Source organism: Mytilus galloprovincialis, chromosome 12, assembly GCF_965363235.1.
Source record: "Mytilus galloprovincialis chromosome 12, xbMytGall1.hap1.1, whole genome shotgun sequence".
Taxonomy (NCBI): Eukaryota; Metazoa; Mollusca; class Bivalvia; order Mytilida; family Mytilidae; genus Mytilus; species Mytilus galloprovincialis.
In genome coordinates this window covers 80118088-80132728 of record NC_134849.1, presented here as the reverse complement: position 1 = coordinate 80132728, position 14641 = coordinate 80118088, and the positions used below count along the sequence as shown (strand labels likewise).

The following is a 14641-nucleotide window of genomic DNA, read 5'->3' as shown; positions in this document are numbered from 1 at the left end:
ATATAAATGTTTTGCTTGACTATGGTATGAAGAAAAGCGCTGTTAATTTGCTTTATGTGGGTTTTTTTGCTGAGCATATACCAATTTTGTTTTTATTATTTTTTTGCATCCTGTTGAATGACTTATGCCTCACTGAATGTGTTTTAAAAAAAATAAAAATGTTTTGCTTGACTATGGTATGAAGAATAGCAATACAAGCACTGTTAATTTGCTTTATGTGTTTTTTTTGTTGTGCGTATACGAGGGGGAGGACAGGGGTAAGGGAGACAGGGAGAAAGGGGGTAGGAGAAAAAAGAAAGGGCGTGGGAGAAAGGAGAAAGGGGGTAGGAGAAAGGAGAGGAAGGCTGGGAGAAAGGAGAAAAAGTTAAAGAAAGGAGAAAAAATAAGATATCTCTCCTTTTAAAATAATTTCTAATATTTCTAGAAAAAATATCTCAAAAGGAGATGTTTTATTCTAATGGGAGAAAGGAGAACGGGGGTAGGAGAAAGGAGAAGAGGGGTGGGAGAAGGGAGAATGGTACCCCCCTGTCCTCCCCCTCATATACCAATTTTGTGTCATGGATGGATACCCTATATTTTTTATTATAAAATGATGGTTAATAATAAGATAAGATCTATCTGGTTTTTCAAAAGGTTACTAATTGAGGTCTAATTTGAAACACCATCAGTTATAGATTCTTTGTTTCCATTCTCAGTATTCTCTTGACTTTATATGTTGTAATTACGTAAATATAGATTCCTACACTGCAACAAGTGTATTACGATATTTCTCCACTCGAGACAGTTAAATTTTATTATTTAAAGCGCGAGGCTTGCCGAGCACTTTAAATAACTAAAATTTAACTGTCGAGAGTGGAGAAATATCGTAATACTCGAGTTATAGTGTCGGAATCTCTTTCTCTAATGATTTTTATCCTTCTTTTTCAAAGATTTTCAGAAACTTGTGTTCTTTATACTCGACGTCATCAGGCATTGCCGTCTATTTTGATGGCGTCACAATAGGAAAATTCAGAAGAAAACAAAACATTTAGACGTCATAATTAAATTTCGACTAATCATTTGCCGAGAACAGATTTTTCACTAGTGAGGAGAAATATTTTTCTCACACCGGTCAGGAAATGTGAAAATAGCACAAAAATTAGAGAATATAATGTAAACTAGGATAGCCTGTTTGTAGAAAGGCTTTTAAGATTATCACATTGTACATGTTGAAAGAAGGGTTTCACTATAACTTAACATATTTTATGATTTAGACATATGTTGTAGCTAAAGGCTGACTGTGTTTAAAAATGCCAAGGTTAAATTTCCCTACTAATTTTCAGGAAAAATGATTGCACAATTCTCCAACTACAGAAGCAACAATGTTATTATATTAGTTCAGATGCACTCAGACAAAACATAAATAATAGATTACTCTCCAGCAATTAGCTGGTATGTATCCAACTCTATGTAATACAGTCATGTCTCTAGCAATTAGCTTGTATGTATCCCACATACCCTATGGAATATAGACATGTCATTTGTAAGTGGTGTTATATGGTCATGTCATTTGCAAGTGGTATTATATGGTCATGTTATTGGAAAAGTTCTTTAAATATAGCACCTATACAATTATCTATTATATCACTCATGTCATTGGAATCGTTGTCAGTGTTTAGAACTAGAAACTTCACATTTTACTAAGAGTCGACTATACTTTCTGCTCAATAACAATCTTTTGTCAAGTCGTGATGATAGTATGAGTAAAATAAACATTATGGGATAGATGTACATAATTTAGACAATTGTTTGATGTAATACCACAAGGGAACAAAAAATCTTCAGATTAAGGATATAAATAATCAACATAACATTCAAAATCAAGGAACATGATATAAGGTGGAGGACCATATAATCTTTAAGGAAATGAGAAATGTTAATGTTTATAAAGCTGCATACTAAATACTACATGTATTTACTTCTCATAAAAATACAAAGATGTGGTATGACTGCCACTGAAACAACTCTCCACAAGACCAAACGACATAGAGGCTAACCTCTGTAGTTACTGTACTGCCTTCAACAATGGACAAAACCATACCCTACTAACACAAATTTTAACTTGTAAGCAAGGTAAAAGTTTCAAAGACATTGAACCACCAGGAGGGGGTGCGGGCATGGGGCCTGTAATACAGTATTGACTTCTCTGCAGCCTCAAGCATCTGAAACTGAAACCTTATTTAAGTCAAGCATTTTGACTCCGTCAAGGCCAGACAAAAATAGAATTAACATCTACAAAATTTGAAGCCAAAAATTCAACTTTCACCAATGCAGAGCTTATAGAACAAGTGATCCTAATATGCATAGTCCAGAAACAATAAACCGCTGGTATGGATTGGTTTTCAATTAAGCATTAGGTTCTGAAGGGAATCTGTTATTGTTATTCCAGCTTAATTATCATACTTTTGTTATATCACATAACATATATACATAACAGTTGATTTGGACCAAATTTAAATTATTGAGTGTGGGAGGGTTCATTAAGTCACATTCATAGGTTCCAAGAATTGATCTGGCTGTTACGAGATATAGTCTAATAGAAATTACAAGGTTATTATACAACATTTTTTGTACAGGTTTAAAGTTTACTACCATAAATATAATTACTATAATAAAATTCAACTATCATGACTGTGGATTACTGTAAATTAAGAAATTATTCAGTGATTTTTTACAAAATGGACAAAAATATGATATGAATGAATGCAATTTCAGGAATATATGGGTACTGATATAGGGGACAGCTGAATGACGCCTCAGGGTGCGGGAGTTTCTCACTGCATTGCAGACCTATTGGTGACCTTCTGTTGTTGACTGTTCTATGGTTGGGTTGTTGTCTCTTTGACACATTCCCCATTTCCATTTTCAATTTTATTGATATATGTATTAATAGATATATCAAAATATGAGTTAATATTATTGCTATATGTATACTCAATTAGTTGTATTATTTGCATTAATAAAAACCTCACAATATTTTCTGAATGTTCAGTTTTTAGCATGTTTAGCCCTGGCAATATTTTCCTGGTTTATTGCTATTAAAGGATTATGATGCTTTGATCAGTATCTACTATTACTCAACCACAAATATTCATGATTACATGTCAAAGTTATCATCAATTTTCAGTTAATTTCCAAATAACAGTCTATTATTTGAACTTGGAATTATTTTTAACTATGGAATTTGCTTGATTTCTTGTTATTGAAATTTTTAATAAATTCCATGATTATTCTGTACTGAAATGTTCTGTGCTGCGCACAACACTTTCTATTACAAAGAAAATAGTATATTTTCAATAGAATGTACTGTGCCGCGCACAACACTATCTAACCAAAATACATTGTATGGAAAATGTTATTAACCGCTCAAAAGATCATAATACAAAATAAACATGGAATTTATAAAAAAAATTTAAACACAAGAAATTATGCGAATTCCATAACTAAAAATAATTCCAAGTTCAAATAATAGCCTGTTAAATATAATATTTATGAAGTTATTCTTTTACACCCCCACATTATCAATACAATCCAGATAATTGGTTATATATAGTGTATACACAATAGAATAAAACAAGAGGCTCTCAAGAGCCTGAATCGCTCACCTGAATTTTTTGGTTTAATCTCTCATCAATGATTATTTTGGCTTTTCAATTTATTTAAATGTTCTTTGAATCGTCCTATTTTCTTCAAAAGCAAAAAAAAATCATTTTCTCCTATGTTCTATTTTAGCCATAGGAGCTATGTTTCTTGACATACAAGGAAATGAAATATAAAATTTATACTAGATACTCTGAAACTCTGAAACTCATTTAGCCTAAGTTTGGCTGAAATTGATACAGCAGTTTCATAAGAGAAGATTTTTTAAAGTAAGTCAACATGATGAACAAATTGTGAAAAAAGTCTTTAAAGGGCAATAACTCCTAAAGAGGTCAATTGACAATTTTGGTCAAATTGACTTATTTGTAGATCCTACTTTGCTGATCATATTTGCTGTTTACAGTTTATCTTTATCTATAATAATATTCAAGATAATGACCAAAAACTGCAAAATTTCCTTAAAATTACCAATTAAGTGGCAGCAACCCAACAATTGGATGTTTGATTCATCTGAAAATTTCAGGGCTGATAGATATTGACCTAATGAACATTTTTACTCCATGTCAGATTTGCTCTTAATGCTTTTGTTTTTGAGATATAAGCCAAAAACTGCATTTGACCCCTATGTTCTATTTTAAGTAACGGCGGCCATGTTTTTTGACGGATCACAAATCAAAGCACACACTTTGTGCAGGATAATCTAAGGAACAACCATGCTAAGTTTTAACCAAATCCATTCAGTAGTTTCAGAGGAGAAGATTTTTTAAAGTTAGCAAATATGATGAACAAATTGTGAAAAATTGTCATTAAAGGACCATAACCCCTTAAGGGGTCAATTGACAATTTTGGTCATATTAACTTATTTGTAGATCTTACTTTGCTGATCTTTTTTGCTGTTTACAGTTTATCTTTATCTATAATAATATTCAAGATAATGACCAAAAACTGCAAAATTTCCTTAAAATTACCAATTAAGTGGCAGCAACCCAACAATGGTTTGTTTGATTCATCTGAAAATTTCAGGGCTGATAGATCTTGACCTAATGAACATTTTTACCCCATGTCAGATTTGCTCTAAATGCTTTCGTTTTTGAGATATAAGCCAAAAACTGCATTTGACCCCTATGTTCTATTTTAAGTAACGGCGGCCATGTTTTTTGACGGATCAAAAATCGAAGCGCACATTTTGTGCAGGATATACTAAGGAACAATCATGTTAAGTTTCATTCAAATCCATTCAGTAGTTTCAGAGGAGAAGATGTTTGAAAAATTGTTAACGACGACGACGACGTCGACGACGACGACGTCGACGACGACGACGACGACGGACGCCAAGTGATGAGAAAAGCTCACATGGCCTTTTAGGCCAGGTGAGCTAACAATACATAATATTGTACAACTGTATTGATATTTTTATACATACAACTAAATTAGACAAATTAGAGTACAACTTGTTACATTATTAATTACAGTTATATTGTTCAGTACTTTAAGGTTGCAGATCCATCAACAATTTCCTCTGGTACCTATGAGGGGGAGGACAGGGGTAAGGGAGACTGGGAGAAAGGGGGTAGGAGAAAGGAGAAAGGGGGTCGGAGAAAGGAGAAAGGAGAGGAAGGCTGGGAGAAAGGAGAAAAAATAAAATATCTCTCCTTTTAAAAAATGATCTAACATTTCAAGAAAAAATATCTCAAAAGGAGATGTTTTATTCTAATGGAAGAAAGGAGAACGGGGGTAGGAGAAAGGAGAAGGTAGTGGGAGAAGGGAGAAGGGTACCCCCTGTCCTCCCCCTCACCTATACACGTGTAATATCAACATCCATTAGTAATGTCAACCTGGGCAATTTTTATTGACTGAGTTCTTGAACTGTCCCATCCCTAGATTTTCCATCCAGTTTAACTTTTTCCATGAAAAAATGATGGAAAATGATGGAAATTTCGTTTTTTTCCATGTATTTCCATGGAATTCCTTGAACTGTTCTTCCTACTGTGGATTCATTGTTATTCGTTGGACACCAATTTTCGTGGTTTTGATGGGTACAGGTTGTATGCAGATTTGGCAAAACCACAAAATTACATATACACGAAAAGCCAAATTTTCTGCAATCCACGAAAATTGGTACCCACGAAAATAAATGAATCCACAGTATATTAATTTTTGTTTGGATTAAAAGTTAGAAGATTGAACAACAACAAATAAATGTGTGTGGCCTTAAGATCATGATGTACATGTATACTATATTATTAATATCTATTAACCAAGTAGCTAATTTGTAGCCAATTAATTTTATTCATCGCTATTTTACCTATGACGACGTTGTCAATTTCATGTCAATTTCTTTAGCAATGCCACGTGCATGCTTAGTTTCTAGCGATAATTATCCATCTCAAGCGAGTAGAATGATATGAAAATTATCACAAAAAAAGATCAAAGGAAAAATGCACAAAATAGCGATAATAAAGTTTATCAGATATCTTGAAGTTAGAATAAATAGTAAATCAGCTTGCCATAAACACATCCAAATTAATCTGTCTGGTGACTTAAAAACAACATTCTGTGTAAAATAATACTTACGCATCATAAGTTATCCTGATAGAGGTCGGAATAAATGACCTGAGAATTGTTTGAGCTCGTGATTCAAAACACCAAATTGTTGGTTTGAATTTGCTACTCAACACAGGACAGTGTTCTAACAGAAAACTTTTAAATTTTTGGTCCTTACAAGCAATCTGTGGTTTCTGTAAGAATAAAAAAAAAAACAATATTTGTAACCATGGTAACATTTCACAAAGATTTTGTATGTTAACTTTGAATTCATTTACTGTGGATTCACTTTTTTCTTGGGTACAAATTTTCATGGATTGAAAAAACTTATATGTTCGTGGATATATAGTTTGGTGGTCTGAATGAGTTTGAAAAGGTTTTTTTACTCTGGTGGTCCATGAAGAAAATCGGCTGGTCCTCACTATTAATTCTATCAAAAATACTAAAATTCTGTTAGTTCTATACAAAATTTAAGTGGTCAAATTCTAAGGACCAACACTTTTCGCGAACTCTGGGTCTTGCCGAAGTATGCATATGGAAAATTTGGTAATCGTCGAAAATTTTATTTTGTGGTTCGCCTGTTCACACGAAATCCATGAAAACTGGTATCCAACCAATAATAATGAATCCACAGTATCAGGTTTATAGTTTTAAAAGCTATAGATAATTATAACCCTTTCCTCCATGGATTATTTTATTTTTTACATACTTGATTCGCATAGGATTTTTTCAGTGAAAAATAATCATCAGGTTTAAAGTATTAATGCATTGTGAAAACAAATTTTTCATCAATGAAATTCCAGTCAGATGTTCTCATGAATATACTTTTTATATTAGATACATTTTTTTTTAAAGGCTGATGAAGTTTAATCCTAGCTAATATGTTTCAAAAAGAGGGATGTGTAGTTTCAACTGAGGCACTACACAGGCGTGGAAAGGCATTATTATGGAGTAAAGGGGTGGCGTCAAAAGGCGTCATTATGGAGGAAAGGGATAAATGTGTGATATCACCTGATCACAACAAATCCTTCTGTATTAATAATTTAGTAAGTGAAGGAATTTGATTATTTTTTATATTTTCCTTATATAGCAAATATTTTTTATAAATATATGTTCCCGACCATATGAGTCAGTGAGTATTTGGACCATAGGCGTATGGTCATGACCTTATGGGTATATACTTATATGGTCTGACCATACGCTTATAGTCCGACCGTATGTGTATTGGGTAATTAACAGGTTTACTTCTAGTTACACGTCATTAAAAAGACACTACAAAAGCTCATTTTATTAAAGATCTGTTAAAAATTAAAAATAGCAAGATTATACGTATATGGTCATGGCCATATGCGTATGGTCCAACTACTCATATGGTCCAGAACAGTTACACGTCATTACAAAGACACGACCAAAGGTAATTTTATTCTAGATCTATAAAAATTAAAAATAACAAGATTAACAAAATAATGTAAGCAGTTTCACATAGTAAATTTCATCACTATAGTAAAATCTACAGTACTAGTAAACAAATTTTTTTCATTACCGATATGCTTTTACGAGTGAATGGCAAAATGAAGATCTTGGAAGATAACTTCCAAAATTATCTTAATGAACTGTTACACAAAAAGTCAACTGTTTTACAATAAACTGACGTGAAAGTCGACAGGACAAAGAATCTTAAAATTTGCCTTCTTCATTTGTACTTCTGAAACTTTATATAATAAGCATGAGCAGTGCAATATTCAGAATTTTTATACTTATACATGTTTTTGTTTTTAAAAAATGAATGATGTCACCGGCAAGGACCATAGTTTAATTTTCAAAGTTGTCTGGTGATATGGTGTACTTCAGTCTTGTTACGATATTGGAGATCAAGAGCTTTTTAAAAACACTGTAGACACATCGGAATGACCCAGGACCCAATAAAAGCTATGGTACCTTGTGGAAGTAAATGTCACCCTACATATGCCCTAGGCCTTCGCATACATGCAAGAATACAAAATTTTATCGATGAAAACTAACTTTTGCATCAATATTTAATGTTATTCTAATTGTAAATAATACAATTGCATGTAGCAATCATTGTTCTTTTAATAAATTTTCTAATGCATATTATTTAAAACCAGGTGCTCCGCAGGGCGCAGCTTTATACGACCGCAGAGGTCGAACCCTGAACAGTTGGGGCAAGTATGGACAAAACATTCAAGCGTGATACAGCTCTGAATTTGGATTGTGATCAAATTTTTGACATTACATGTTTTTTTTTACACAAAACAAATGTCAAGATTTTACAAATCAATTAAAGATTTCTTCTTCAAACTTTTTAAATCTAAAATTAAATAGTTGACACAGCATAGGTTTCTGACACAGAATGAATGTGGTCTAATGAACTTAAAATATTTTTTTTTGCCTTTGAGCAATTCACTATGCTGTTGAATATTAATCCTCTCAAAAAAATGTTTGAAGAAATTTTCTTTTTATTTATGAAATCTGAAATGAGAAAAATTTAAACCCCCCCCTTTTTTTTCACATCCCTGTTTCCCTTTTTCCAAAACTGATATCAATTCAAATTTTAATGGAGTTTGCAACAATAACTACTCTTTTAAATACATCATAAAATATTAAAATGTAAAATAAAGTGCTTGTTATCACTGAATGGTAAAGATTGGTTGGTAGTAAAAGTGAATATACATTGTTTATTGTATAAAACAATAAAAAAAACTTCATCGGAACTAAACACATTTATTTCTAAAAAAACAGTTGTTGGCATGACACGGGTTATGTTCTTCTCATATATTTTATGATAGTATGATACTAAACCCCTAACGGGAGGGATTGTACCTGATATTCATATGATGAAGACATAATCTTTCAATCAGTTTAATTGAGGTCTGGAGCTGGCATGTCAGTTAACTGCTAGTAGTCTGTTGTTATTTATGTATTATTGTCATTTTATTTATTTTCTTTTGTTACATCTTTTGATATCAGACTCGGACTTCTCTTGAACTGAATTTTAATGTGCGTATTGTTATTCTTTTACTTTTCTACATTGGCTAGAGGTATAGGGGGAGGGTTGAGATCTCATAAACATGTTTAACCCCGCCGCAATTTTGCGCCTGTCCCAAGTCAGGAGCCTCTGGCCTTTGTTAGTCTTGTATGATTTTAAATTTTAGTTTCTTGTGTATAATTCGGAGTTTAGTATGACGTCCATTATCACTGTACTATTATGCATATTTTAGGGGCCAGCTGAAGGACACCTACGGGTGCGGGAATTCTCGCTACATTGAAGACCCATTGGTTGCCTTCGGCTGTTGTTTGCTCTATGGTCGGGTGGTTGTCGCTTTGACATATTCACCATTTCCTTTCTCAATTTTATTCATCAGCAACATTTTATATTGGCAAATTTCCAATGAAGTTATTTACATAAAGTTATTGGCAAATAAAAATAGAAAATGACATCATAGTCATGTCTGGCAAATGTCCAACATACATTATCTAAAAACATTTTAGATAAGATAAGGAAAAAAAGCTTCATCAGCAACATTTTATATTGGCAAATATCCAATGAAGTTATTTACATAAAGTTATTGGCAAATAAAAATAGAAAATGACATCATAGTCATGTCTGGCAAATTTCCAACATATATTATCAACTTCTATTCTATACAAAGAAAGATAACTCCAATTGAAAATTAATTGCTATTGCACAATATTGTGCAATTAGATATTTCTTGCTATTGTGCAATACTGTGCAATTGAAAATTTCTTGCTATTGCACAATACTTGATATGGAATCCTGATTTGGACCAACTTGAAAACTGGGCCCATAATCAAAAATCAAAGTACATATTTAGATAAAGCATATCAAATAAGCCCAAGAATTTAATTTTTGTTAAAATCAAACTTAGTTTAATTTTGGACCCTTTGGACCTTAATGTAGACCATTTGAAAACTGGACCAAAAATTAAGAATCTACATACACAGTTAGATTTGGCATATCAAAGAACCCATTTATTCAATTTTTGATGAACAAAGTTTAATTTTGGACCCCCATTTGGACCAACTTGAAAACTAGGCCAATAATTAAAAATCTAAGTACATTTCTAAATTCAGCATATCAAACAACCCCCAGGATTCAATTTTTGTTAAAATCAAACTAAGTTTAATTTTGGACCCTTTGGACCTTAATGTAGACCAATTTGAAAACGGGACCAAAAATTAAGAATCTGCATTCACAGTTAGATTCGGCATACCAAAGAACCCCAATTATTCAATTTTTGATGAAATCAAACAAAGTTTAATTTGGACCCTTTGGGCCCTTTATTCCTAAACTGTTGGGACCAAAACCCCCAAAATCAATACCAACCTTCCTTTTATGGTCATAAACCTTGTGTTTAAATTTCATAGATTTCTATTAACTTAAACTAAAGTTATTGTGCGAAAACCAAGAATAATGCTTATTTGGGCCCTTTTTTTGCCCCTAATTCCTAAACTGTTGGAACCAAAACTCCCAAAATCAATCCCAACCTTTCTTTTGTGGTCATAAACCTTGTGTCAAAATTTCATAGATTTCTATTAACTTAAACTAAAGTTATAGTGAGAAAACCAAGAAAATGCTTATTTGGGCCCTTTTTGGCCCCTTATTCCTAAAATGTTGGGACCAAAACTCCCAAAATCAATCCCAACCTTCCTTTTGTGGTCATAAACCTTATGTTAAAATTTCATAGATTTCTATTCACTTTTACTAAAGTTAGAGTGCGAAAACTAAAAGTATTCGGACGACGACGACGACGACGACGCCAACGTGATAGCAATATACGACGAAAAATTTTTCAAATTTTGCGGTCGTATAAAAACACCTATATGGTCCAAATACTCATATGGTCCGTGTCCGTTAATAACCAAACGAGAATATACTCATATGGTCCGACCATACGCGTATAGTCAGAAAATATGAGTATGCACACATGTGTATGGTACAAATACTCATATGGTCCAGAACATATATCTAACCCGACTAATCCAGTCTTTATATTGCGACTCACTATTGATTGCTCGAGAGCACACTGACCGATAGAGGGTGCTGAATTATTCGAGTTAATATATATCTTGAATTAATCATGTTGCTTTATCCAGTCAACGGTCTAACTTAAATAAGTTATTAGAGAAAAATAACATGCATGTGTTATTACAGACACTTTCATGAGTTGTTTACTCTTTTTTCCTTAATCTGTAGTAACATATGTTTGTTATCAGTTAAATATATCATAAATATTTTATCTTTTGTGGGCAAATGGGAATACTTGAAAATTTGCGCAGTAGCTTAATATCTTACCTAGATAACTAGTTTTCTAATTCCATTAATACAATTTTGATCAACCATAGTAAATCAATGAGACAAGGCCTTTAAGGGAAAATTAAGCTGTAATAACAAGGCTTAGTAACTTATTATATGAGACACTTGGGAATTACTTTTTGCACAGTGCCTCACTACAAGTTCTGATCATCATTACTTACAAGGAATTGAAATACATTGTGATATATGTCTGAGCAAAGGCTTTAAAGAGATGTAGAGAAGCTGTGATAACACCCTTTGGTTATATATTTTCTGTAATAACATAGGTGTACTATGCATGATTGGTAAACTATGAACTGCCATATCTTTGCAAAGTTTAGTATACATAAAGAAAATTATAATGTCAATAGAACTTGTGAAAAATTTAACAAAATAAAGTTTGTATATAGTCCCTTTGAAACATGTAACATACATATGTTATTACAGTATTTTGATATTTCAGCCCACAATAACGACATGTTTGTTATTTTTCTCTAATAACTTATTTAAGTTAGACCTTTGACTGTCATCTGCCCCTTTTCGTCAGAAATTCTACCTATTATAACTATGTCATAAATATTAAATGATTAGTACCAAGGTATCATGAAAAACCTACCGAAAACTGATTCAAAATGTTAAAACTTTAAATATCCCAAATAAATCTAGATGCTCTCATCAACTCTTTTTCAACAGAAATTCTACCTATTATAACTACGTCATGAATATTAACTGATTAGTACCATTGAAAAAAATTGAGAATGGAAATGGGGAATGTGTCAAAGAGATAACAACCCGACCATAGAACAGACAACAGCAGAAAACTGAATTAAAATGATAAAACATCCTGAAACTGATTTAAAATGTCACAACTGATAAAACATTACCTGATAACTTTATTGTATACTGCTGACAATAAAGTGGGTCTCATTGGGGTCTAAGAGTGACGCGGGATTGTTTTTTTTTGTAAGTGGGACATGTGAAAGTCAAATTATTTTGCCATGAAAACAGGAAATAGAATTGCTTAGAATAGAATATTTTAGAATAATTTTTTTTAGAATATTTTTATTTCCCAAATTACAGGGCCTATAAAGGGCATAAAATCAGATACAATTGATTTACATAATTGGTAACAACAACAATAGAGGCATATACATATATATTTGGAATATAAGCATTGGTCAGAATCAAGCTAAAAACCACATATATATATTGTGAATAAAAGAATAATAAAATTACATTCATACCTGCCAACTTTTGAAAGTGCCCATGGGGGTTTTAGTGCGCGACAACAATTTCAAAAGTTACAATACTTTGCGACGACTATTTTGCGCGTGCTGTTTAGTGGTCTAGAAAAAGTGTCATATTTGTGAGATGAGCTTACATGCCTTTTTCTTAAGTTTATTTGCATGATTCTAGTTATTATATATCAGTAGAAAAGATGAACATGTGGCTGCAAGACCAGGAATTAATTTCATGTGTAAGGATATTAAATAATTGTTGACTTTTCCAATTTAAAATTATGCACAAAGAAGGACCTTTATCAGGTTGGGAACAACACCTAGGGGTAACCCCTCAATGTAAGGACATTAAAAACCACTTTTTAAGTAAAATGAGCACATATTCATATTATTTGAAGAAACTTTTCCAAAAGAACTATACATCTTATGATCTATCTGGTATTATATGGTCAACACATGTCCAAGAATTTTGATATGTTCTTGGCCTTATATCTTCTATATTTTTCAAAATAATTGGACCCTTCATTTAGAAAAGTTGTTCTAAATATAATGTCAGAATTTCCCATTTTTAAGTTAAAAACTTTACATTTTATGATTTTTCTATTTTATTTTTTACAAGAGTAAAATGACCCCTTGACTAAGGGAAGTCCCTCATTTAAGAGATTCCTCATGTGGGGTTTTTTGTTTTGTCCATGTGAAAAATAAAGAACAGTACATTGTACCTTAAATAATTTGGTAATTTAATTGAATAATTTATAACATTTGTTACAGCAAGTGTAATATCAATAAATTAGTGAATAAACTACTATTTATTATGGTAGAACTGCATCATTGAAGTTTGTCAATCAGTCATGCTTTTATTCTTATTCTGTGTAAGAACCTCCTTGCAGGTGAAAAACCATTTGCCATGTTCACGATTTTAACAAACAGAGGAATACAACACAAGTTCAAAATCTAGGATGTTAGAATATTCTTGAGAGAAAACTTTTTTGATTGGCTGATTAATTTGATCATGAGAAACATAGAATTTGATTGGCTGAACACAATTGTATTCCATTGTACACAGTTCAAAATCGGGAACAGTCATATTTTTCGTGTAGATTTTCACAAAATCGTGTTTTAGAGGGTTTTTCACGATCACGATCGTGCAATCGTGACAAAGGGTCAAAATCGTGTAGTACACGCCTAAATCGTGAAAGTTGGCAGGTATGTACATTATACATGTATATGTATTTATTCTCAAATTATTTACTTGACTTGGTGTCAGTGTTCATACCTGATCTCCTTAATTCAAAACAGTCACAAATATAACAGCCCAGTTTTTCCATAAGAGTAACATTTTCTTGGGTCAAGAGCCATACAAATTTAGATTTATTTAAATCTATAAAATTACAACAATTGTTAGAAATGTCTTGAAAAAAATCGTCCCTTTAAATTTGAATATCATAAAGAGGGCATTCTAATAAGAAATGAAGCCCATCTTCAACTTTGCTTATGTATATGATGTAAGCGAGATACAGGAATCTGACAAAACAGTAAGCGATATCGGGAATTAGAACCCCCAATGAGATCCCCAATAAAACCTAAAAATAAAAAAATTCAGACATGACTGTCAATGACTGTCTTCAGTAAGTTTATTAATAATTTAGTAATTGCTATTTTCTAAAGTTTGACAGCTTACCTTGACTACAAAAAGATAGTAATAACAGATGTATAATATAATAAAAGTTAAAGCTATCAATATTGAGGCATTTTCCCGGCAAAATTCTGAAAGAGCACCAAAGTCCATCTTTGCTGCATCAAAACATCACATGTGAGAGAAATGTCAAATTATCTCCCCTGTGAATTTTTCCTTGAACTTGACAGGATAAGTCCATTTTCCAGA

At 32.2% G+C, this 14641-nt stretch overlaps 1 protein-coding gene across 1 annotated transcript in view; it reads right to left on the bottom strand.

Annotated features, from left to right (window-relative positions):
* The window catches only part of LOC143054968 (phospholipase ABHD3-like), a 37475-nt gene extending 22881 nt beyond the window's left edge, over nucleotides 1-14594 (bottom strand). Inside the window, exons 1-2 of the mRNA XM_076228064.1 lie at nucleotides 14438-14594; nucleotides 6214-6377 (exon numbers count right to left, since the gene is read on the bottom strand). Coding sequence (XP_076084179.1) covers nucleotides 6214-6377; nucleotides 14438-14545 — 272 coding nt within the window. The 5' untranslated portion in view covers nucleotides 14546-14594. The remainder of the gene's footprint in view (nucleotides 1-6213; nucleotides 6378-14437) is intronic.
* Nucleotides 14595-14641: the final 47 nt, after the last annotated feature.